This window comes from Zeugodacus cucurbitae, chromosome 3, assembly GCF_028554725.1.
Source record: "Zeugodacus cucurbitae isolate PBARC_wt_2022May chromosome 3, idZeuCucr1.2, whole genome shotgun sequence".
NCBI classification, from domain to species: Eukaryota; Metazoa; Arthropoda; class Insecta; order Diptera; family Tephritidae; genus Zeugodacus; species Zeugodacus cucurbitae.
Window position 1 is genome coordinate 54,783,469 of NC_071668.1, and position 26,788 is coordinate 54,810,256.

General features: G+C 36.1%; 1 protein-coding gene across 11 annotated transcripts; it reads left to right on the forward strand.

Annotated features, from left to right (window-relative positions):
• The first annotated feature begins 5,544 nt into the window (after positions 1-5,544).
• On the forward strand, positions 5,545-26,121 carry LOC105212538 (uncharacterized). 11 transcript variants are annotated; one of them, XM_054226772.1, is made up of 7 exons: positions 5,871-6,326; positions 10,642-10,701; positions 10,783-11,489; positions 18,574-19,012; positions 20,601-20,716; positions 20,774-21,295; positions 21,566-24,661. In XM_054226772.1, exons 3-7 carry the CDS (start codon positions 11,031-11,033, stop codon positions 21,794-21,796), a joined length of 1,767 nt encoding a protein of 588 aa, XP_054082747.1. In that variant the 5' UTR covers positions 5,871-6,326; positions 10,642-10,701; positions 10,783-11,030; the 3' UTR covers positions 21,797-24,661. The 11 variants fall into 11 exon arrangements, with proteins under 11 accessions (XP_054082750.1, XP_054082749.1, XP_054082747.1 ...); XM_011184563.3 differs by lacking the exons at positions 10,642-10,701; positions 21,566-24,661 and adding exons at positions 24,688-24,847; positions 25,952-26,121 and having other exon boundaries at positions 5,872-6,436; XM_011184564.3 differs by lacking the exons at positions 10,642-10,701; positions 21,566-24,661 and adding exons at positions 24,688-24,847; positions 25,340-25,700 and having other exon boundaries at positions 5,872-6,436.
• The last annotated feature ends 667 nt before the right edge of the window (positions 26,122-26,788 follow it).

The following is a 26,788-nucleotide window of genomic DNA, read 5'->3' on the forward strand; positions in this document are numbered from 1 at the left end:
ACTTCGCTAAGGATAGAGGCAACTGGCGAAATTTTGTGTCCTCAGACCGACCCACGGTTGTAGTGCCGAAGAAGAAGAAAAGAAGTATTCTACAGCGACATCTGCATATCTAAATACGTTTTAACAACTCTTAAAGTTAATACACGGAACTTAATTATGAAGCAGAAAAAGGAGGAAAACGACACAATCAGGATAGAAGGAACTGTTCGTTAATGGAGTATGTGTCGTCGTTAGGAGTAAGTATGGACAGACGTAGGTGCCTAATTATAAAAAGGCGACAACATGCATAAAACCGCCGTATGAGTTGAAGCAATGAGAATAAAATCATTCCAGTGAGCAACAACAATAGCAAAACGTATTGTGCTTTTACGGTACATAAAAAAAGAAAAAAGTGATTTCATGCCAATGGCAGCAGCAACAGCAAGTGCAACGTTATCGAAGCAGCATCTGCAACAATTGCGAATTTCACTGCAACAACGACGTCAAGTACTCCCTACAAGCAACGGGAGCGAGCGACGACAGCAACCACGAGTGACCACAACAAAGGAACGGAACTTAATAAGCGCGAATAAAAGAATAAGTGAATCAGTGGATGAATGAATGAATGAATGGTTGGACGAAGTTGGCGAATGAGTGAGTGATGGCAGCATGCGATGTGTAAAAGGCAGCTCGGGCAGCAAAAGAGCCAACAACAAATTGTCCGCAAACGCATGAAGCATTAAAACGGCATGTGGCCAACAACGAAAAGGACAAGAGCGCTTACATGCAACAAGAAACCGCTGATGATGCAACATATCGAAAGTGTTAAATTCACTGAAAGCATTTTGACTGATTTCAGTGGCACAGAATTTAGTTTGCCTTAAGGTACTGAGAGAGGGTATTTTACGAGAACCAAGCTTTATTGGTATGAGTTACTCACGAAATATTTTTTAATTGTCCTAAGATATGTATTTTGGCAATATCGTGATGTTGGTGATTATCAGTCCCAAATTACACATTTAAATAATGTCAGCTTTTGATTCTTGCACAAATAGTCTTCTTATCATTTATATAAAGCCTCCAAAAAGCTGTATGCAGCCTCTTCGAATCGGATTTTAAAGTAGAGCAACGCCACGGCACTCTTCTGATCAGCCTCGAGAGAACTTTTCACCGATCTTTACACTCAAAGCTTTATAGAAGTAGACGATATACCTTCAACATTAGTCCTACACCTTGAAAGAGTAATCCGATATATCTTCAACTATCGTCTAGAATAAGATTACCCTCGTAGGTTCACAGGTTAGATTTATAACAATTTTGAAGTTATGGAAGTAAAAGGCTATAAGAAAGCAAAGTACGTAAGCATTTCAAGATCAAACTGAAATAAACAAGATAGCTATGGTATAAAAAACTCCCTGGTCTTTTAATTATATTTTGAGTTGCTCTGTTCACCCTTGATATATATGGTTATGTTTTGATCACTGTAGATTTTAACCAAAATCAAATAAATTTAAATTTTAACACCCACAATGTACATGTCTGTATATAATTGTACCCTCTTTTGAAGCAAAAAAACCTTTGTGCATTTATGAAATTCGCTAAAAAGCCCATCTGAAAATGATGAGAGCACAATGCATGTCCACCTCGCGACACACACGAGTCTCTTTAAACTTGACATTCTGCCAACAATCTTTTCCATCTTTTCTTATGTAAATCTTTACGAACACACTCGTTCATTCCTAGGCTCTTTTGTGAAGATACTGTCATTATGCCTTCAAGTACTTACAAATATGTATATCCACAAGTATGTGTCGTTGGGCGCACTCCAAGTTAATAATCGACATATTAAGCGAAATTAATGAAAAATATTTTCAATACTTTTAACAGCATTGAAGTGGAAAATCCGCATAAATGCGCTCACACAACAGAGCTTTTTGTGTTTATTGTGTGCCGACGCTACGTGACAACTTAATGAAGTTCACTTCAGAATTAAGAGAGCTTTCAGGGAAATTATGAATAAAACGTGAGAATATTTTGTCTCCAGAGTTGGAAATTATTTGAAGGTGTGCTATCTCTATAGAGACATTAAGCTTTGAAGTGCTTTTCTTTTTAATAAGTCTTAAAGAAAAATATTCGTACACATATAAGCGTGACTAAAATATAATATGTGATATATCATTATTATTATTTTCCTCCAAATTGTGACTCACAATAGAAAAAAAATTGTTCAGAAAGGTTATACATAAGTCTTGCCATAAAACAGTTTCAGTTTTAGGCTGCACTTTTTACTTTAGAGATTGTATAATTTGAACAAGTAAACCGACTTAAAGGCTTTGGTCACAACCAAATTAATTTCATTTATTCATTAAGATTATAATTGTGAAACCAGTTTTCGTGTTTCCAACGACGCCCTACTCGATTTGAATGCAGTAAAGTAAGATCTTTCTTTAGTATGGTTAGGTTAGGTTAAGTTAGGTACGAGGGCTGTTTTCTTAGAAAGGAAAACACACTTAGACTATCAAGAGCAGTCCTTTGTGATCGACAAAGCGCTTAGAACCTACCACAGATATGCAGAGGTTTTTAACTACTGTATCCGTTAATTCGCGGGGTGCCCAAAAAAGTGAGATCCAATGATTTTTGGTCTAGATCTCGCAAATGCAGGGCATTCCAAAAGGAAATGCTGTAAGGATTCTACCTCATCTACTTCAGCGGTATAATTTTAAATTTGATTGCGTGAATCCCGATGAAACAATGGCCAGTTAGAACTCCTATAACTTGGGAAAGATTGACCTTGTTTAGGGCAAAGAGTTCCGTTGACCTCTTGCGATTTACTTTGGACCATAATGATCTTTATGGCAGCCACTTCGGCTTGAAACACGTAGTCCGAAAGCCTGAAGCTGAAGTTGATGAGGAGTTCCCGACAGTAAACTCCTCCCGCTAACTTCCACCCATTCGTAAAGAAGCTTACCGTGCCTCTCCTCCAGCGACTCTTAGTCTCGGAATGAAGTCGAAGCGCCCGAGGATACTAGAGTACCCAGGCCCATATACCCAGCGTCTCTCAGTCTGATAGACGTTTTCGCGGCCATACCCCTTCCGGCTATGTCCACGGGTGCTATATGCAGTAGAGAATTCAGTGCCAAAGTCGGTGTTGTTCGTAGCGCACCACACATACCAATAAGAGCCACCCGTTGCACACTCATTTCGTATGGTAAATCGATATATAATAGAGCGAAGGTCGATTAATTGATCTATTAACTTCTGTACGAAAAGGCTATAAATCACACTAAAACTCTGGATGGTATACTAGTGGGCTTACAAATATTTGCTTTATTAGTGAGAGAACGAGTTTTAAATCAAAGTATGACTAGATTCTTCGACTTACACACTTTCTAGAGTCAGACCTTTATTGTAAGGGTGCCCCATCATTTCGATACCAGTGAAATACTCTTCATCTCAGTGAAATATTTTTCAAGCATATATCTTTTTGATCTGGGAAAGAGAAAAAAGAGAATAAAATAGTTTGTGGGAGATACTGTGACCAGGAGACTAATTCATTGTGTAATTCTTTCTTTAAGTAAAAACATACCATTGATCTGATGTTCTACAACTTTGCTTACATTGCTCATTTGTCTTATTTATCCAATTTCTTCAACAAACACTGTTTTCTTTTAATATATTAACAATTATGAATAGTTAAAAAGCCTGAAGATAGAATATGAATAGTGATTAATATTCTCATTAATTGTATGTATTGTACGAAAACTGGGCCCATGCCCTACATAATGCATGCACCATCATTTTGGAATGCTCTACATTGTGAGTTTGCCAAAACTGGAAAATTTTAGTTAATAGCTAAGTGTCCATTAAATATTAAAGTAAACCAACGGTACTAATGATCTTTATTTTCAATAAAATTGCAAACATTGCATTTTAAATAACTTAAATTATAGTAAACTTATGCAGTATCAACTAAGCCCTCTCGCTTACTTGAAACGCTGATGGCAAGAAAAATAATTGCATTCAGATAGTCGTGTGTGCGAATGTGTTTCTATGCCTCAACTGCACTTGAACTAAATGCATGAAAACACTGCAATTACCACAGTAAACTCGTCCATGTTAATTAAAAGTGTACGGGGGCCCAGTTGTAAAGCTGGCTAATTGTCTGAGAAAAACAATTAACACCTTTCTATTGTTGTCTTGTAATTTCATTTTTGCTTGGTAGGGTCTACTGGTGGGTTGTAAAATCTGTCGATTGTGTGTTATTATTTTTCGTTTTTATTATTTTTATTATTATTTGTGGAGTATATTTCCATCTTTTTTTCTTTCAGATGTGTTTAACAACAAAATATGAAAGTTAAACGTTAATTATTAGAAATTATGAGCTTACAATTGTACAGATGAGTTTACAATAAGTGTGACTCAAAATAATGGATGCTAGAAATCTTTACAATTGAGATATGAGACTTAACGGTTATACACCATATAGAACTAATCTACGTTTATTGCTTGTTTTAACTGTGCACTAAAGCTTCACGTCATTAAAATTCTCCTCCAAAGATAATTCGCTCTTGACGACCAATATATGTGGTAGGCGTCACCAGAAGATTTCATTTTCCTGACTTCATTCGACAACTGAAATTCATGAGTGACAATGACGCTCTATCGTTCTGAAGACTACAAATTTCAAGATCGTTTGCGGTTTCATACTCCTACCGATAAAATATTCATTTCAGAACTAATACTACTATTTTAGATAGGAACCCTGAATATTTGAGAAAGCTGTGAGTTTCGAAACAATGTGTCCAACTAAAGCACAAAATAATTCAAATCAGTAAGGTAGGATTATATTCCATCGATGACTTTTTTCTTACCGGATTTGTGAACAAAAATTGGTCATATCTCTTTTCAAAAAATTTCAAGGCTTATCGGAATAAATAATAATTACGAAATAAAGACTCAGCTGTGACAAGTTCAAGTCTTTTGATTATAGAGGAAAAGTTAATCCCTGAAATAGTTTTATAAAACTGTTCTGGATGGGTCTAAGAGTAAATACTCTGAGATCAAATTAGATTATCGCCAAAAAAAAAACAATGAATGATATCAAATATTCTTTACTTTAATTAATTATCAGGCTGTTTTAGTGCAGTACTTCAAGAAATCTCTAATATACTTATCTCCACGAATAAGGTCTGTAGATATGTATGTACAGTAAGTGTGTAATCAAAAATTGAACATACCCGTGGAAAACATTGAATTCGTATGACCTAATTTTCGTAGAATTGGTCAATGAGTATTCCAATAGTAAAAGAAATGCAGAATTGTAACTGAGTGTCGTTCAACGACCGATAGTTGAACAGCGACACAAACAAGCACATATACTTCTATATAACTAAATATACATATACGATTATAAGAAAACAACGATAACTTTCATGCAACAATAACCCTCTTGCTATTTATTACCTCGTGCCAGCTTTTAAATGGAGCGAAAGAGCGAGCGCCGATCGCATGCACCGTAACACCGATTATGAAGCAAGTAAGCGATCAGCTTAGTCGGCAGTAGGTGAGTAACGCTGCGACGGCACGCTCAGGTAAATGAGTAGCTCAAAAGCGAAAGCAAATTTTAGTTCATAAAAACTGTAGGCAGCAGGTAGACTGCTCGCGCTGAGCGTTAGCCACAAAGTGAGTCGGCCAGTAAATTGTTAGTTGTGTGCTTTTAACGCAAATGAACGGTGCGTTCACAACTGAAACGAAGGTGTGGTGTGTCATTCAGAAGATCTGAGAGAGCGGCGCACACAAAAGCGGCTTGCGAGCGTTGCAGCGCTTCCAGCGTAAGCGTGTTAATGTAAATATTAAACTTGTGACGGTTAGCTGAGCTTCTGAGCGCTTGGCTGGAAGGGCAGAGCAACGCTTTCGACTTTGTTGCGCTTGGGTGTGCCGCTTTACGGCCACCTTTGTCGCGCTCAGTTGTGATTCGGCTTTGTTGGCTTAAACGCGTACCAATTTTCGTAAGAGCGTTAGTTTCGTGTAGCGGTTATTGGCGGCGTGCGCGTACGCGACTTAACGTCTATTACTTTTTGAATGTACTTTTATTTCATTTCCTCTTTCGTTTGGCTTATACTACATACTTTTTGTGTGTTTTTCCTGTTTCCAGTAAATTTATTAAAAAAAATACCTGCAGGCCACAACGCAAGCTTATGTATAATCAAGCATAAAAAGTGTTGTTAATAAAATATTATTTGAAATATGGTCGAAAGTGTAAACTACAAAATACAAAACAGCAGCAATTGAGTAGTTCAAAGTGCCAACGTGGATGTGAAAATATTGAAAATCAGTGGCAGTAAAATGTGTGTAAACAGCGTGAATATATGCAAAAGCGTATAAAAATAATAAAAAATCACTAGATAGTAGTTGGGTATGATGTGATCGAAGCAACAGTGCGCATGTGCTTAGTAAGGTCTGTGTATGCAAATGAAGGTTGGGAAAATACTAGTTAGCGTTAGCCACAATGCTGCGAGTTTGAAATATTAATAAACTGTACGAGTAATGGGTTGGAAGAATTTCTATGAATTTCAGAAAGTGAAATCAACTAATACACACACACACATGTACAAATGCATTATGAAAGTTATGTGAATAATAAAAAAACGAGAAAAATTCATAATTAGAAAAATATGAGAAATTGTGGTTGTTCTTATGAGCAAAATTAAATAAATTAAATCAAATATGAATACGTACATAGACATATGTATATATTCTCAATATACCCCGTTCATTATATTTAGTTATTCATATGTAAAAATGTTTGACTCAACAGCAACATTATATCATTCAGCTGTATTAAATTATTGAAAAGAAGACTCCCTCCTTATTTATGAAGAATACGGACAGCCACTTTTCACAAGCCTCTTTTGAGTTCAACATTAACCCACCAAGGGTGTTTGCCATGGAGAGGAACAGATGGTAATCACTTGGGGCTATGTCCGGGCTATATGGTGGATGCGATAACACCTCTCGTTCGAGCTCCCGTAGCTTCTGACGAGTCATCAACGAGATGTGTGGTCTAGTGTTGTTCTGGTGGAAAACTACACCCTTCCTGTCGGACAATTCTGGTCGCTTCTGGTCGATCGCATGCTTCAAGCGGACCAGTTGTTCTTAGTAAATGACAGACTCTTAAGTCTGTCCATATGGGAGCAGCTCATAGTCAGAGCAAAACCTTCCTGGCCGCCAATCCCAGCTTGGCCACTGTTTGGGACGATTCACCGGCCGACCACGACCGTTTTCGCTTGATAGTGTCGTATGTAATCCATTTTTCGTGGCCAGTCCCCATCCGCTTCAAAAATGGGTCCAGATCGTTCCGTTTCAGCCGCATATCACAGGTGTTGATTCGGTCCTGAAGGTTTTTTTGCGTCAAATGATGTGACACCCAAACATCAAACTTTTTTGTGTATCCAGTTTTCTGAAAGATGGTTTAAAATAGTTTGGTGACTAACTCCCATCTCCTGGGCGATGTCACGAGATGCCACATGGCGGTCTAACTCGATGTTATCCATGATTTGATCGGTACTAGTCGTCACAGATCTTCCGCCGGCTGGCTTATCCATAGTGTCGTTTTCATCCCCTCTGAATCGTCGAAACCATTTCTCCGCAGTTCGAAGTGATAAAGTACCATCCCCCAAAACACCATTAATCTCACGGAACGTTTCTCTAGCGGATTTGCCTTTAACGAAGAAAAACTTTAAAATAGCTCGAATTTCGGCGTTAGTGAATTCCATGTTTACACCCCTATAACTATTGAACGCAATATCCAAACTAATCATACATAGCGTCGTTTTGTAGGTTATGTCAAGACCTTTCAAAGATGTTTAGTATTGCCAGATACGCTCTGTAGCGCTTTATGCGTAGCCGCGAAATTCAAAAGAAGAAAGTAAAAGGCGTCTTAACATCATATATAGTTGAGAGAGAGACTATTAATTTTCAGAATATATAAGAAGAAGGATGTTACTCGGTGAACAATATCAGATCTTTGACAATATTTTTTTACTACGAAAAGTTACTAATATGCATCAGCCACTTATAGGCTGCTAAAATCTTCTAAATTTCCAAAAAGGAAGAACACATTTCGAGCTAATAATCTGTAATGTTTTCGAAATAATCAGTTCTTACCAAACAATGAGGGTTTCAAGCGCAAGGTCCCTTACTGTCAAACTGTTTTGAAGATCTAAGGTCAATATTATGTTGTTATGATTTCCACTATTACGATAAAAACTATTCAATTAATCAATTATCAAAGTTAGTTTATTACTCAATTTGGTTATGTAGGGGCTAGAATCTGCCCGACATTATTTACAGAAAGCTTGAAAATATGAGATATGTAGGTAGGTAAGAGTGCAGCCTTTCCGGCATAAATTAGCGCTAGATGCGGTATTTTGTTACACTATTGCAAAACCTTAGTAATCCTACTATCACCCTTCATCTCTATTTTCGCTATCACGATCCATCTCTATGTTCACAATGAAACTACTTATTTCCGTTATTCTTTTGGTCGTCAACCGTTCATGGTCTGGTGCCTGATTCACATAGAAAGTGAAAAACAATTTCCTTGTATCCTTCTAGTATTCGTTATGGGGCAGCCCTATTCTCGACGCATATTCTCCGAATGGCCTATACCCAGTTTGGTGGCTGTACGTTTTTATATGCTTTTTCTGGATCTATTTAATAAGTCATTTGTTTTTATTCTAGCATACTTAGGCCATATCTGCTTTGTTATTTTACGTTTGGTTATAGATTTCCATCTGTTCTGAGCTATTTGTTCATAGGTGTGTGCATTCATTCATCTAGAGGCTCCTGTTTTTGTCAGCTCATCTGCCTTTCCGTTTCTGATAATGTTCCTGTGGCCGGGATCGAAGATTATGGATAAGTGGAGTTGTTCTGCTAGTGAATTCAGAGCATTTTTTGGTGACTTGGTGACTACTTCTGAACTAATCTCTGGCGATGACATAGCCTCCAATGACGGCTGACTATCTGTGTATATATTTACTTTATGTATCCCCCAATAGTTGTTCTCTATGCTTAGTACTTCCGTTTGGAAGATGCTGGCTGAGTTTGGTAGATAGGTTAAAAGTATGAACATATTTTTATTGGTTTTAGATTTTTCCGAATCATTTTATCAATAATTTATCCAATATTTAGTTTGAACGTGCAACCACATTTCTTCAGACTTTCCGTGCTTTTTGCTTAACGATCTGCATTATATATATGTTTTAGATTCAGATGTAAAAAACAACCCGATTTAAATAATATATTTATGTCAATTGACTGCGAGTGGATAAAGTAATACGAATCTGAAATAGTGTGCTATTCGGTATAAGCCTAGAAAAATATATGGGCTAACCACAGCTAACTTCCATTATTTTTACTATTCCTCAAACATAATAAATTCAAAATATAAAAAGTTTAAATACATTATAAATATATTTGTTTTAATTAATCTCGATCAGTCCGGTCCGATAAACAACTTAACTACTTTTTACCGGGTGACAGCCTTTTCTTACGGCTAGATTGCATAAATAAATAGCATTAAGCGTTCCTAGATAATTTCATTTATTAATTTTATTGAAATAATTAACATAAAATATTGTTATTAGCGATATATGTATATGTACAACAATCGAAATCTGTAATCGGTGGCTCTGGCAAGCGCTGGATGATTGAAATCGTAAAACAACTTGTTACATATTCACCAATAGCCAGTCACTTTTCAAACTTCATATGCAAAATATAATGACAACTGGTAGTTGACTCAATAAACCGCTGATTTTACGAGTTAGAAATATATTAATAATATTTTCTGAATATGTATAATTCAATCCAAATGTATGCAATAGTTCCACTTCATTGCCCACCTTTAATTTTATTTTCTAATCTAATTTTACTAATTAACATAATCAAACAAAAATGTCATACAAAAATTGCTGAAATTTCATGCATTATTAAATCGATTAATTGTTATACACTCGGTTAAAATACTCGTACTGCCTTACAAATAAATATGTGTTCATAAATTACATGTATCTTTTATAATAACAAACTATTCAAAATTCTCGTGTTCAGTTGGTAATGCTACTCAATTTGTTGAGTACTTTATGATATATTATTGGTTGTAATTGTATAGAATTTCCATGAGAGACAGCTGTCAAAAGTGTCAAAATAAGTACAGCCCTTTGACATTTATACGCAGTTTACTCAGGCCAATAACCACGTAAAAGCTTAAACCGGAACATTGGTATAAAAGCGTAGACATTTTTTTCTAAAACACTTCTTTCAACTCACATCAGTGTTGAGTCGAAATTATCATATTTGGAATGCGAACAGTCTGGAGAATCTCTCAAAATTCTTTGCGTTTAGAAAAAGTTGGTTTCTGTGTGTGGTTTTCATGTCGATTACATTATTGGACCAAATGATTCTTAACATGTGGGTTCTCCATTCAAGATCAATTGTATCAGTACTGAATAGTTTAATCGACGGATGAAACATCAAGCTTGCAAATGATTGTGGTCGGATTATTATTTGACTCGTATATATATAATATATGTATGTTTTTATTCGTGAGAATGTCTAAACCAGCTTCTTTTTTTTGCATAATAATTGTGCGGTTTCGAGTACGTGGAATGAGAATTAATTATAAAAAACATTAATTATCTATGCTGTGTATGTTCATAGGTAATTGCAAATAAGATAAAAACAACTCTTCAGAAGAGTAGAAAAGGTTGACTTAACACAACGACGTTTGAAATATTTCAGATAACAGAAGCAAATAGAACTAAGAATGAAATAACACAAGACCACAGCGAAAGCTTTTATAACGATACCAACACTATTGCTGCTAGAAACAACGAAGCCAAAGCGAAGCAAAACACGAAAAGAAAACAATTCAAAACGCATAAATAACGAAAGCAGCAATTAAGAAAATAAAAATAAGAAATAAGTAGTGAACAAAACAACAAAACAAAACAACAAAATTACACAACACCACCAACACATTAGCGAACATGTCCGATAACGGTGAACAACAGGCGCCCACACAACCGGCCAGCGTCTCACATCCACTGCAGGATATCGCCTTGGATGTGCCGGACGATGCTGCAGCTGGCAAGCAAAACTGGGTTAGATTCGATGATGACGAGGCGGCCCACAAAAATGGCAAGAACAACACGCTCGATGACGACAACGTTGGAAATGCCACACGCATTAGCCCTAGCAGCGGCGGCCGAGACGCGCTGGCAGCAGACCCAACAGCAACAATGCCAACTCCAGCAAACCGGTCAGCCCCCGCCACGCTGCTACCAGCGCCGCCCAGTCGAAAGCAAACATCTGTCGCTACCGCATCCATACCAATAACAACGGCAACAACAGCAGCCATAGCGCGTCCGCGCTCACCACTCAGCGGCGCAGAGAGGGAGAGTGCGAGCGGTGCCGAAGCGATCGTGTCAGCGCCAGCACCTGTTCAGGTAAGTAATTAAACAATGCGAAGTTATGAGTTTCATTTTTCTGGCGCTTTCTTCTCAAAGCTTCAGTGAGAACAGTTAGTTAGTGGCAAGCTCTTTTGTTGCACAGCTAAGTGCGGAGCTTTTGTGAGCGCACAATCGCATAAATTCTCCGATCTTAAGTTAATACCAGATTAACGAGTGTGTGTGGTAAAGAGAGCACGCACCTTAATATCAGTTAGCCACTTTCGATTGCGCCAAGTGTCACTCGTTCGTGCTTTTTGTATCGCGCCGCTTGCATTTACTTCATTATGCCTTCAGCTATATCTCTATATAAATATATACTATATATGTATGTTATATCACATGAATATCTCTTTCCCTAAGTCATTATCTTATTTGCTTTTGTGTCATTTTTCGTACTCTAATCAACTGCAGCGCATTTACTCGCTTCATTATTATTTTTATTTTGCTTTTGTAATGAGCGTCACAAAGATCATAAAAATTGTATAAATAAAACGTCAAGTCAAGAATGAATATTTTTTTTACCTTATAAAAGCTACTTCGCAGTAGCTATTTACCTGTCCAATACCTAGCGGCATTTCATTCAGACAACAGATGCGTCATTTGATTTTTTGCAGTCGGAGAGAATGAAAAAATCTTTAGATGATCAGATAAAGAAATATACAGCATTCAATACCAGGAAGATGGGTTTATAATTTATTGCTGGTTTTTGTTTCATGCTGTTTACAAAGGTTTTAAAAAAGTTTTTTTTTTAACATTCAAATGTAGGATTTTAAGGAGAGAAGTAAAATAATTTATATCTGCCAGGCTTTCTGGGGTCGATATAAACCGAGAAAAAGTTTATTTTATTAGTTGGACTCTTGAAATACATATTTTTAATAAAGCTAACAATCGCCTTATCATGGATCAAAATACTCTCATGTAAAGACGAAGAGCTTTAAGCCGTTTACAATTTTGTTGAGGCGGCTTAAGTCGATTGGAAGCAATTTACCCGGCTCACCGAAGGTATGATGCTCGACAATGAAAAGATGTATCCACCTAATAGTGATTGACGTACTGAATTGTTCAAGTTATAACGTCCTACGTTCTAAAAGATCAGCACATAAGGTAGATGCTAGAGCTGAAATAAATACTTAGTCGTAATACGTATGTGATTGGCGTTGAAACCGATTAGCCGGTTTTAGCCGAATCGATGATAGAGCGCCACTCCTTTCTTTCCCTCGCAGTTCGGCGCCAGTTGGAGATCCCAAGTGTAATCAGGTCGCTCTCCACCTGGTCCCTCCAACGGAGTGGAGGCCTTCCACTTCCTCGGCTTCCTCCGGCGGATACTGTATCGAACACTTTCAAAGCTGGAGCGTAGCCGCTGTCTCTTTATTCGCTGAACTTTGTCAATGTCGTCGTATAACTCGTACAGCTCATCGTTCCATCGTCTGCGGTATTCGCCGTTGGCAATGTTCTGAGTACCATAAATCTTGCGCAAAATTTTCCTCTCGAAAACTCCTAGTGTCGTCTCATCTAATGTTGACATCGTCCAAGCTTCTGCACTATAAATCAGGACGGGAATGATAAGCGACTTGTGCAGTTTGATTTTGGTTCGTCGAGAGAGGACTTTACTTTTCAATTGCCTACTCAGTCCAAACTAGCACCTGTTGGCAGGAGTAATTCTGCGCTGGATTTCGAGGCTGCCATTGTTCGTGTTGTTGATGCTGGTTCCCATGTATACGAAATTATCTACGACTTCGAAGTTATGACTGTCAACAGTAACGTGGGAGCCAAGCCGTGAATGCGCTGACTGTTTGCTTGATGACCGCATTCACCTCTAGACCCATTCGTTTCGCTTTCTTATCCAGGAGGGAAAAAGCAGAACTAACGCGTCGTAGTAGTCTTGAAATAATCTAGGTTCATATTTCTCGAAATGCTTTAGCAAGCTTACAAAACATATGTTTTCGTTTTAAAAATTCAATTTAGGTTGGTCAGAGAGATCAACCATGAAGACTGCCTTAAAGTCCGTCAGTGAAACGGGTATGTTAGTACTAAGAAATACAGGAATTATCCCGGATAATAGAAGTAATCATGGTTTATCGGTGCAAAAAAAAGTATAATTTATTTTTCTTTTCACGGATTTACTAGAAGTACCAATGTCGAGGTCCAACTGTAAAATTTACTGATAAGACTTTCAGTCTAGTATTGTTCTAGGTTTCTCACTATACATAGAAAAAGTCTACCTTGGAGCAATAAACTCTCTTACGTATGACAACAGAAGGTAATCAGTAAGGACTCACTTATAATCAAACGATTGACGTAATTTCTTATTTTTTTGATCCAGACTAAATAAAGATTCAACGGAATGTATGTAAATAACTCACACGTAGATTGCATTGCAAATAAAATATGTAAAAACTGTATTTCTTAGCATTCCACCTTACAATTCTTAATCAAGCCGAGTGACCGTCCATGTCCATTAAGCTGGACTTCAGGTTTTATTTATAAATGGTAGTCCACACTACAATGAAAGTTTATTTATAGTTTAATATGAAATGTCTGGTTTTTAAGTCGACACAATTTATTTTCTCCGCAACTGTTGTTTTGGACGTCTACATAGCGGTAATTAGCTTTGTTACACCTGTTTACACGGGGCTATTGAAATATGTTGAATCTGCCGGCCGCTCAATTAACAGCTGTAATTGAATACATCTTTATTTAACGACAAGAGTTGTGCTTTTAATTGTCGTAAATGGATTTTATTTATTTTTAAATGCGCTCTATATTGAAGACAGTAAACGGCAAAGTTTGAGCGAGCTCTCTCTGAGAAAGAAACTACGAACATAGGTTTGAATTTCGAAATAATTTTGGAAAAGTTCACTAATTTATTTTGGGTACTATAAAAATAATATATTTTAAAAGAAATGTGTCAATATTGTTAGCTTTTTATTTAAGTACCTTTGTCGCCCTTTATAAAAGTATTCGACTGGTTTTAAATCTGAAATTGCTGATGATCTGTTTATTGTTGCTTTCTGAGTCTTGAGTCGAGTTGAAACGCAAATGATTCTGACATATTCAGCTAAAGTTTGTTTGTAACACCTAAAGCTAATTGAGATAGATAACGAGATTATAGTCTGCCCTTCCGTACGAGATAGCGAATACCAGATCCTCAGTGGCTATGTCTTACTTTTTCCCGTAAATATATAGACAATCTCGTCATAACGATCCACATTGACGAACAAAAATTTTAAACTAGTTTTGACCAAGTTTGGCCGTAAAACAGAACGTTTTGCGAGAGTGTAAAACAAAACAATCACAAAACATTTTAATGGTTATTAAGCCTTAATTTATTTTTAGCAAATTAAAATAACAAACAAATCTTAATATATATAATTGAGCTATTATCCAACATACCGAAATGTGTCTCACAACTCACGTATTTTGTTTTGCGAGTGGGCAAAACTGGAAACCTTAAAAACGATCATATCAGCAACGCTAATTTGGCGCTTAATGTCTTTATGACCATATTTCATATAATTTATCTTTAAAATAACGCATCATCAACACATAAAAGGCAATCGGGATGTGTAACCTCAGCAATTAACATTTTATTAATACTTTTTCGGAATAATACATCTGACTTTACAATTTATGGACTATGCAGTATTTATTTATATATTATTATATATTTTATATTAATTTTATTTATTTATTTTTATTTATATATTTTAAGTGCAAAATTTGTTGGAAGAACAATTCAATGAATCGCTTACAACATCCAATAGAGCACATTTGTAGTCAATTATTTAGATAATACTATGTTAAATGCGTTATCTCCTATTCGAACTCCTATGCGCTCCTATACAGATATCAGATCATCTCTTTCACTTAGAAAATACCCTGAACAGGAAAGAGTTTCATTTTTTTTTTTGATCTGCCGTTAATTTGGTTATTTATCTATGATTTTGATGGGCGTAACATGGTATTCAAATTAGCCAATTATGACACGTCTTCCAAAATATTATAATTTTCAACAATGAATGCTTTTCGATGATTCCAAATGAGAAAATTGTATTTGCTAGCATATTCGTCGACACCAGTAACCAACATGACTGTTGATATCAATGTGCTTTAACTAAACAGCTATGCAACAGCATCATAGAGGATGATATTGGTTCTTTGCCCTGAGACAGGACCGTGAAATGTTGATGTGTTGTAAACAATTTGTTGCTCGGTTGTATTTTTTACTCTTCTGGAAACATGGGGTTGTGTTCTGAACTATGAGGATTGTCTATTCGATTTTAAATATTTCTGTATTACATTCCTATTTTACAAAACTCCATAATGAAATTATCAAGATCTTCAGTGAAATGGAGCTGTCAACATCAAAATAATATCCAAATAAAAATACCACTACCGATATTATCAAGCATGTTCGCAAATCGTTTTCGGGCAATATTTTCGCATTTTCCGTTTTCAAATCGTTTGACATGTTCTGTAAATCGTTCCGTTTGTTTTTTCGAATATCACCAAATTGTTTTATTGACCTGTTCTGCTAATCGGAATCGTTACAATTTTCTGATTTCATATTCTGCAAGATAAACTATAGCAATTTTGAATCCAAATCAACGATTTGTTTAAGAAGCATTTGTTACAATGTACGTATTTATTAAAAAACATAATAATAATATTATTATATATTAATAAGCATATATGCAGCATGTTATGCCTGGACTTGTAGAATTTTCGCTGCCGTTTAGGACATTTAAGATTCTCGAAGTTTTGGGATAGAAAGTGAGTGTATCGGTGGAAGAACGTCCATAGGCCATGAAGGGAAACCGTGGTTACCCAAAGAGCAACAAACCCACTACATGTTTCCGAAACTCAAGAAGGTGTTTAGAAATAAAATAAGAATTCACTCATAGAATCATCGCATTTATGCTGAAAAAACCTTGTATGTTAAAATAAAAATATTCGTTTACAAATGGTTTTAGTGTAGCTGCATGAGTGCCATCAATCCTACCACTCTTGATATTCTAAATTATTGCACAAAATGAAGTGTTGCTTTTCTGGAATCCATTTCAGACATTTGAAGCTTGCCACCAATTTTATTAAATTAGGTATGGACGTTTCTCTCACTAAAGGTGTAATTTCGTTGAATGTTTCTAAAAATTCATGTTTATTTAACCGACAGCTGGAAACGTTTTAGCGAAACTCACATGAAATCCGATGCAGGCAGGGGATTAGAATGGTATCTCAAATGCCGCCTTTAGAATTTACCTTAATAATATCGTGCACAACAAAAAAAGGCCATAAAAAACATTGCTTCTTTAATAAAAACTGTTTAGTTTCAAATTATTTAAACAATTCTCTTTTATTTGTTTTGTCAAATTGTCACAAAGAAATCAGCTGTTTCGAATTGAATTTCGAAATCAAATGAAATCGCACGAATTGTAATTTCGCATCCGAATTGCGTATTTTCAGAACATAAGCAAGTATATACCATGAGATGGCGTGTACTATGAACCCCGTTATAGTAGGGGAACATCAAATGATGGAACAAATTTTTTAATAGGAATAGTATGGCGGCCATACGATCACTAATTTGACTGTTAGATGTTTTGTTCATTGGACCACCTTGTGGCGCATTTTTCAGGATGATTTGAATTAGTTTTAGTATAAAGTGCAATGAAAACTGTATACATTAACAGTGACAAGAAAATTAAATATGCCGTGGTCTTTAGTAGACCGTCCCAGATATTCGTAAAACATACTGTAGGTCCAACAGATTTGACAGAAATTTTCCCACCCAATGAATGATGTGGCCAGGGTCGTAAAGAATACGTTAAGACTATAAAAATTTATCAAAACTTTTAATCTTTAAGGGACTTGACACATTAACGCGAGAAATGGTTTTTTGAGAATTGATTTCTATAAATGCCTAAACTGGTATTACTCAAAAAGATATATCTCAAGAGCTAATGATTTGATGGCTATGAAAATTATATACATTCTTTTTGAAGACTAGGTCTAACTATATTATTTTTAGCAGCTGATTTTTAGCCAGGTTACTCTCTGGTATACATATATGTTTATCGAGTTTGCTATTAATCTTAAATCGGTTATGTTAGATAATACTCACTCTATATATAATATATTATAGTTTCTTTAAATTCTATGTTAAAAAGATTCCCTTTACTCATTTCCAAAACTTTACGCTACAGCGCTTTCTAGTTGTTGTTTGTTTTCCACTCCACTGCAATATCTGCAATTATGCAATTATCTTTAACTCTCGTATTATAATTTGTGGTCAAGGCCCTGCATGCTTAATTCCAAGCAACTTGTTTTTGCGCTCCAAAAAAGCGAGCGTTTTTCAGCATTCCACAAATGCGTAGCTCACATGATGCAATTAGCACATTGTAGAATGTAACGAGTGTGTGGCAAAATAAAAAAAAATATTATTGAATCAGACAACATTGTAGATATATAGATATGTATGTATGTTTATCTGCATCGGCATGAGCACGAGAAAAGCAAAAGAAAATACAATCAATAGTATTGATTTCATAATTTCACGAATTGAAACGCTTTGTAGGCCTGCAAATAGACGCAAAATATAAGTAGCCAAATGGGAAATATATAAAGAACACATACGAATGTTGTAAAAAAGCAACAATAAAAAAGTCAGGCATGACTGACGCACGTGCTGCCAAAGTCATTAACCAAAGAAGAAAGCCGAGTTCATGGCAAAGCGTTGGAAAACCTAAAAAATCACAATAAAAGAATGAAAGAATGAAAGAAAATTGAAACTAACAAAAGAGAAGAGAAACTTGAAAGTGTATGCGCCAGAAAAGGTACCGTTAAATTACTGCAAGTAGACGTGACTTTAAAATTTTCGACTATCGCCAACAGCATTTGTTATTGTTGTAGAGTATTTATGAAATTTATATATAAAATACATATATACACATAAATATATACATATATACGAGTATATATAGCATAGTTATAACTGCACATGCTGGCCTTGTAACGTACTTCTATTTTACTTTTCTTTTCCAATACATTATTCAATATGCAAAACATTTATTGCCATTTACAGCGTACAACAATAACAACAACCGCTTCCGTCGCTTCACCTCCAGCGCTTGGGCAGGATGTAGCACCCGCTGTTTTAAACACGGAGAGTACGCATGTCAATTTGAATGCATCCGGTCGTTCGCAACTACAACAACAACATCACACACCCACCTCCCCGGTGGCAAGTGGGCAACAGCAACAACATCAGCAAAAGGCTAAATTGTCACCGTCAAATGTTGCTGGCGTCGCAAGTGCTGGCCATCTACAACAGCAACAACATTCCCAACAACAGCATTATCAAAATAACAATGGCACATCGCCATCGAATGGTAGCGGCCATAAAATGGCACCAACAACAACAACAGCAACGGCAACAACATCAAGCGTGTCAATACCCGTTGAAACGGTGCCACCGATGCGTACCATTGAACTGTCGACGGGTCGCATACGTGAAGGTTTCGGTAAGTGTACATACATTTGCTGCGTATTTGGGTTGTTCTACATTGAGCAGAGATTTATGTGCAATGAGGGGGGTTTACTTTGAGAATTGGCATAAAGTAATTCTGAAGATTTGTTATTGATTTGGCACAGTTGAGAATTTCGATAACTCGGTGGCCTTGGAAGAGAGAAGCTCATCGATAGTTTTAAGTGGGTTCGGTGATATTACCTTAAAGGAAAAAAGTCATTCCATCTGACATAGTGGCATGAAGTCAGTTGCTTTTCGTGCTGTCAAAAGCAGCTCTAAAATCGACAAAGAGATGGTGTGTGTCGATACTCTTTTTACAGGCATTTTTTCTGGTCAATTGTAGATTTACCAGGTATAAAACCACACTGATAAGGTCCAATCAGTTTATTGACGGTGGGCTTTAGTCTTTCACACAGTACGCGATCTTATATGCGATGTTGAAGAAGCTTATCCCACGGTAATTGGCGCAGATTGTGGATTGGACAGAGTACACTTAGGTTCCAACCGTCAGGCATGCTTTCGTCCGACCATATTCTGCAAAGAAGTTATCAGTAGAAAATCGTTAGTTCGGTTGCAATTGCATCTTCCCGATGTCGAACCTTCCTTTTGTTTTTTGACGGGAGCACTTTGCTGCACAGAGGCGGGTGCGTACATATCGTCCATCTATCACAATCGATCTGGTTGTGCGTCTTTCGATCTTGAACCAAGCTTGATGTATTTTCTAATGCTAGAATCTAGTACTACGACGACCATATTTCGGGTCCTAGCTAAGCCGATCAGTCTCAGCCCATTTGATGATGTTTCGTCATGGAGGCTCAATTTCCCGACTGTTGTGCCAAGGACACCTTCGCGTTGAAGTCGCCAAGCACGCTACAAGCACACGCTGACATCGGGACGGGGACAGCGTTCATTGATGCGTTCTATGCTCTCATAGAAGGCATCTTTGGGACCGGACATTCCAAGTACATGCCCTTAACTCGTAGTCCTTAATACGGTGGTTGCAGTGGTCTCTCATCAGAGGATGTTGTCACTGCCGAGGCATACGTCAAAACACTATTGCAAAATAAATTTGTAGCTCCCTATTCACTAAATACACTGAATAAAATCATGACCATACGATAGAATGATAATATTTAAACATCGATGTTCGTCCAAGTCATTCCGTTGATCCGTGGTGATCACGATATTATTTTTCAAAATTAGGATTCTGAAGAATTTATTCTGCTTTCACAATGGAGACTGATTTTATTAGAATCTTGGTTTGTTGAAAAGAATATATTAATCTTGAATAATATAGAAACGACCTAATTTGAAAAGCGGTTTCAAAAACTTGTCATTTTTTATGAGATAAATACCGTTGAATTTAACACTTTGGACCTAAACACGACCTAAAAAGGCCACAAAGAGCACACCTGTGACTGGGTAAGAAATTTCCTTGAAATGTAATTTTTCACGACAATATTATTATTAAGAAAGAAAGACTTCACGAAAAAAATATGTTAATTGTATTCAGATTAAATGTTAAGGGGTTGATAAATTGAAACGTTTACATAAGAATCTAAGTTTTACTTCTTATTATTTAGCTAATGGCGATGTCATTGTTACCTTGTTGCCTGCAAATACTAAGTGGCCATGGATTACACCAGCTATATTCCGTCCCGAACTAGTACCGGAGGAACTGATGGCGCAAGGACTAACTGTAAGGATAACTCTACAAATATTATTCCATATAACATATCCGTTATTCTCACCGCAGCTTACCGTCGAGGAGTACGTGAACGCCATGGAGACACTGGTCAACGATTACCGCTTCACCGTCTACAACATCTGCTATAAGCGTATACTCGTCTGCTGGATTCTGCTGGCCTTCACAGTGCTGCTGACGTTACTCTTCTCCGGCCTACAGGGCGTGGCACTCTTCTCACTCGGCGTCGGTTGGCTCTTCCTCAATGCGGCCGCCATCTTCCTTTGCATGTGGGTAAAATTGCGTCTATCACGTGGCCTCGAGAAATGCTTGGCGCGCGTCAATCGTCAATTAATGAAGCATAAAATTCTACTCATACTCGACGACCGCGGACGCATCTCATGCCACAAAGTCAATTTGTGCTTCATGTATTTCGATGCGACACAATGTGTGGGCTTCCTGAATGAATTCCTCGAACACACCGAACAAAATGGCGGTGAGGCCATCAAGGCGGGTTGGGAGCGCAAATTAGATATTGATGTGAATGACATTGTCATACAGGGCAATAATCCAGTGCGTTTGTCGCGCAAGCAGGTGAGTGCAATGGCGAAGTGGCGGAGGGAGAATGGTGCACACTTGAAATTTTCACATTTTTTAACAATTTTTCACAATCACAGCTGTATTGTTTCACAATTAACACATTGAAGTGCACAAAAAAAAACAAGAAAAACATGCGTACTCAATTGCACTTGCCACACACACACATGCATACACTTACATTTGTACAAAAATATGATTTCATGCATTTAACTCTTTCTCTATGAGTACTACACTGGGTTATCTTTGCCCGCTCATCTCACTTAGGTTGTAGCACAGGAGCTGTTCCTCAGCTATTTGCAGCGTTGGGGCAAGGATTTCCTGCGTCGCCGCTTGGACTGGACCGTGCAGGAGGCGGGCGTGCATGAGACCCCGCGCCATCTGCAATCGTCCATTTGCCCGTGTCAGTACGAGGAGGAGCTGCTGCGCAACAAAATTAAAATACAGCTGAGAGGCAAGCAGTGCTGCGGCGTCAATTGCATCGGCTGCTGGCTTTAGGCGCAAATAAATGAAATAAACGAGTGTCTAACAAACGAAAGTGAAAGCTTGTTTCAGTATATTTGCAAGTTGGCTCAAAATATGAAATTTGTGCAAAAGTATATTTACAAAAATTACAAAAATTATTTGTTTGCTTTCAGTTTAAAAAAATTTTATTTCGTTTTAATATGTACATATAAGTTTGTAGAAATCATCACAAAGCAATTATTAGTTTATTTTAAAGCAAAAATATCTATGAAAAATTTAAAAAAATATTTTACAGCATACAATTATTTATTATATGCTACAATTCTTATATGTATAATAATCTATTCATGCACCCAACACCCAAGTTTAACTCCAATCGCAGTTAGCTTGATCAATGTAAATTTTTTTTTATAAATTATATGTCATATTTCTCAGCTATTATATATGGACATATGTGGCCTTATGTCTGAAGTAATTTTTAGTAAGGCGAAAGTTTTGCTGTATATATATATATATATATATATTGCTTCACATTTCCAACATTTCTCTTCAAATCTTTGAGGAAAAAACTTCTTAAAAGGTATTAATTTTTTAATTTTTATTTAATAATTTAATATTAAAATTTTGTAGAAAACTCCATTTTTCACCAAAAAAAATTAGTAGTAATGAGTAACTAAGAATACTGTCTCCCAAACCAACTTACTTTTCTTACTTTTGAACAACCTATATAACATATTTATGAATTGGTACAACTGAATTGCTCCACATTTCCATAAGTTCTCAGTATTCACCTAAATTATCCCCGTCTCTGTTAAGAGCTATACAGTACGTTAGTATTGATATTTCTGATACAACTAAATTGAACTGAACATGAGTAGTTAATCAAATATTCTTTTCCTACTCCATGTTTCGCAGCATGTCTGACCAAATACCTCCAACGAAGTTTATGAGGTAGTCTGCGTTATTTAATATTAGCCACCAATTAGAAGAATGATCAAATCAGTTATTTTAGTATAGCATTTCTACAGTATGACCGCATTTGGAAAACCATTTAATTCAATGATTTAAGAAGTGCTTAGTACTTGGCGATCGATAGTTCTTACTTAAATTGTGTATTATATTATTTTTTGTCCGACAGTAAAATTTCGACATTTCAGCATTTCAAAACAATTTCGCAAGTATTTTATGGTCTTTTCGGTATTAAAATCTGTATGATTTTGTGTATATAGCTGCTATTAAGGCAGCTGCGGACATATTGCTTCGAAGCGCAGCATCCTTTATCGAGGTGTCGATCCACTCCGATAGTAAAGCGGCGATACTAGCCTTGAGTTTACTGACTATGCGCTTAAGGTTGGTTAAGGTGTCATTGTTATACTTTTCGATTGGATTGGTTCATGGCCACAGCTGAATCGCGGGAAATTGTATAGCTGATGAGCTTGGAATGTTAGGAACGTCAGTCTCACTATTAATAACATGGAGACATGTAGGACCACCTATGTCGTATTACGGTTTACTACTAGACAGATGAACCTCGGCGCTGGTCAGTCACTAGCACTTGTGCAGTCGCCAAGCTCTTCTGGCCAAAGGTGAACCGCAGGAGTTCTACCGAGCTCGTCGCCCTCAGTAAAGCTTACCTCTCCTTAGTCGTAAGGGTTCTTACTGGCCATTGTCCCACCGGAATCCACGCAGTAAGGTTAAAAATCTTACCGTCTGCTAGCTGTAGAAGCTCTCGAAATTGGGCTTCACAAAGGACTGTCTTTTATAGACTACGTGCGTTTCCCTTTGAGAAACAGCCTTACAACCTAACCTAATCTAAACTGAGTCTATTATGCTGAGTCTTCATTTTTGAATAAATTTTTGAAGCATTAACATCCGATCGACATATCACGTCTAACAACAACATTATGCCTGATAGGGGAATCAAATTTGTACTCGGCAATTAAAGTCCTCTAGAGTTAGTTGATGAGGGCCCATTACTCCCTTTTTAGTAAGAAAAGAAATAATAGTGAGCCTTAATTCTTAGCGAGACTTCTACGTTTATAACTTAAGGACTCGTTAAATAGCTTTAAAAAGCTACATGTAGACCCACTCCCTCTAGGGACTCCAAAGCATCGCAACAAACCATTATATAAGAGATTAAAAAAAATTTGCTCAAAGATCTATTCTCATTCGAGTCGGGTGTGTTTTCTATAAAATTTTTTTTTATATTAAAACTTACAAATCAAATCTAGAAATTCAGATGGTGTTCATATAAATTTACATATATTGAATTGAATAACTCGATTTGATTAAATTTTATTTAAATACTGAAAGTATAATATGTCAAGTCATGTTTTGAATAAATACTTATAATATGTGTAAATGAAACGCATAATTTAAGCAATCCTTACTGAGATACTCTTATATAAAATTTGTGTATATAAACTAAAACAAAATATTTAACCAGTTGTATATGCTTACTTAAAAAATATTAATAAATACATTTTTAAACAATAGAAGCTTTTACAGTAACCTTAAGTAAATAATAATTAAGTATAATTGAATAAAGAATAGCTGTCTAGATTCACCAAACTCTTTAATGAAATGCTCAAGATATCGAGTAGAAAAATGGTGAATCGAAGACGTCTTATGTTATTGTATTATATTTGCAGCTAAATCGCTAATAAATTGTGCTCTTTTCTCACACACACACATACAACAAATTCATTGTGCATTCTGTAGAAAATCATGGCTTTATTTCATTATAAATATTTTTTAGAGTTTTCTTCAAAAACTGCAAACATTTTATTTTGCACTTCGCATCTCAACACTCACTTAAACTCCTTATCTTCATCCACATACCACTATACAATAAATTTTTATTGCTAAATATTCCACTTCAAAATGAAAAAAAAACAATACCAAAAATCCGCTTAAATCGACAGGAGCGCGGCACTCAGCTTTTCCTGCGTTATGCCACACGTTGGGGCATGGAGGCGTTACGCGGACTGGTCGATGTTACGCCACTGGAGCCGGGACGTCATTGCGGGCAATTCCAGTGTCCCTGCCAGTATATAAAACAGCATTTGCAGTGTAAACCGCGAGGCAAGTTGAAATGTTTGAAATTATTGTATTGGGTGTTGGCTTCAGAGCGCTATGATTAGGGCCACACTCTTAACTAGCTATAAACATGTAAGGCACACATACATGCATACAAACACATATACACGTACAATAACTGTAGTTAGTTTACTTTTGGCAATGTTTTACTGTAGTTGTAAGTGATTTTTTTTTAACTCAAAACCAGCGACTCAAAAGGCGTTTGCAACTCACAAATGAGGCAAGTAAGCTTTTTACACTGTAAAAAAATATGTAAATTATCACATAGATAAATTCTTTGAAATCCTCATCTATACACATACATACGTACATCTTTTGATTGCAATTATCATGTGTAATTAAACCATTTCATTAATGTTTGTGCTTCATTTTCATTCCATTTAGTCTCGTTTTGTGTACAGTTTTTCTATGTATTTGTTGTAATTTCAATAAATGTTTTTGTATGTCCTTTCTTTTTTTATGAATTCTCAAATGCAGTTGTTATTAATAACATAGGCCAGGTTGTTTGGAGTCGTTTCCCACAGTTAAATTGAAATTTAGCAAAGTAAATGCACTTTGCGCCAAAACTATTCATGTATGTATGTGTGTGTGAGCACAATTTCCAAGGGTCAACGGTCACTCAAGAAATATTAGAGAATATTAATTAAACAATTGATAAAGTATGTACACAAAAATATAATTTTCAAAATGTATAAATAAGCCTTAATTGTCCTTAATTACGCACTAATTACATGCTCAGTACGTTAAGTTACTTAAAATTACTGTAAGCACTTAAGTACTTCAATATATATGTATTTAAAATACATGCGAATATGAGTATATATATATGATTATGTAATACACTAATTATTGTTGTTTTAATTAATAAGACGAAAATTTTAACTACTTCCAAGTAATCACTTATATATTCCCCAAATCCTTATTACGTTTTGTGGGAAATTATGTACTTAACTCTATATATATTGTAGACGTATGCAATTGCAAGCGCTTTCGAAACTCCCTTTGTATTTAGTTATGTTAAGCAAGTAAAATTTCCAATAAAGTCCACTACTTGAATCTAATACACAACTTGTTGTTTCATTTTTATAGGATATCCTTGCAGTTGTATTGCTTATGCCGCGGATCCTAACTTACCAGGTCACTTTTAAGTGTTGCACTAGGACACTATTTACATACATATATGTTATCCCGTGTTTTAATTGTCACCAGGCTCTCTATTTAATCCTTATTATTCATAATATACATATTTACACATATCCTTTATACGTGAATATACATACATATATAATTATAAGAATCTGTTCAATTAAGAACATAATATGTTTTATATACATATTTCATCGTTCAATTATTACTTAAATAAATTTGTATATACAAAAATGTGTCTTTGAATTGAAAAAGGTATAACATTAAGAATAGGGATGCTAAGATTAATGGAATGAATCGCATTAATCGATTTTTTTTTTAATTGAATCTAGTTTCTGACTAATTGAATCATTAATCGATTGATTACCAAATTATTATACAAACATTGCTGCCACTCACGACATTGTCTTCAGATTAAAATTCCGGCAACATACCGCTTCAAAATTTCCCAATCTTTGCTTGTGAACCCTGGTCCCGCAGTCAAATTCTGACAATAATGGCGTATGGAAACCCGTTGAAGATAGAAATAACAAAATGCCGTGGTGGAAAACACGCAAACTCTAATACCAAAAGCTTTTAGTAGGCAGTTTTTCCTCGAGCGGAACCAGACAACGGACATTAACGAAAAGTATTGTTGAAATGGTAAACACAGACAATTTGCCATTTAAGTGTGTAGAAGGTGAGGAAGAAACGAAACACTGCCGATGCATCGAAAGAAATTAAAATTGTTAATCTTATACTTAATCTGCTTTCCGAAAAATATTCGCACTTGAATAATAT

Coding starts and splice junctions, on each gene's coding strand:
- LOC105212538 (XM_054226775.1), top strand. CDS start 11,031: ATGTCCGATAACGGTGAACAACAGGCGCCCACACAACCGGCCAGCGTC. Junction 19,013..20,600: donor TCGCATACGTGAAGGTTTCG/GTAAGTGTACAT, acceptor CTTATTATTTAG/CTAATGGCGATGTCATTGTT. Junction 21,296..21,565: donor TGCGTTTGTCGCGCAAGCAG/GTGAGTGCAATG, acceptor CATCTCACTTAG/GTTGTAGCACAGGAGCTGTT.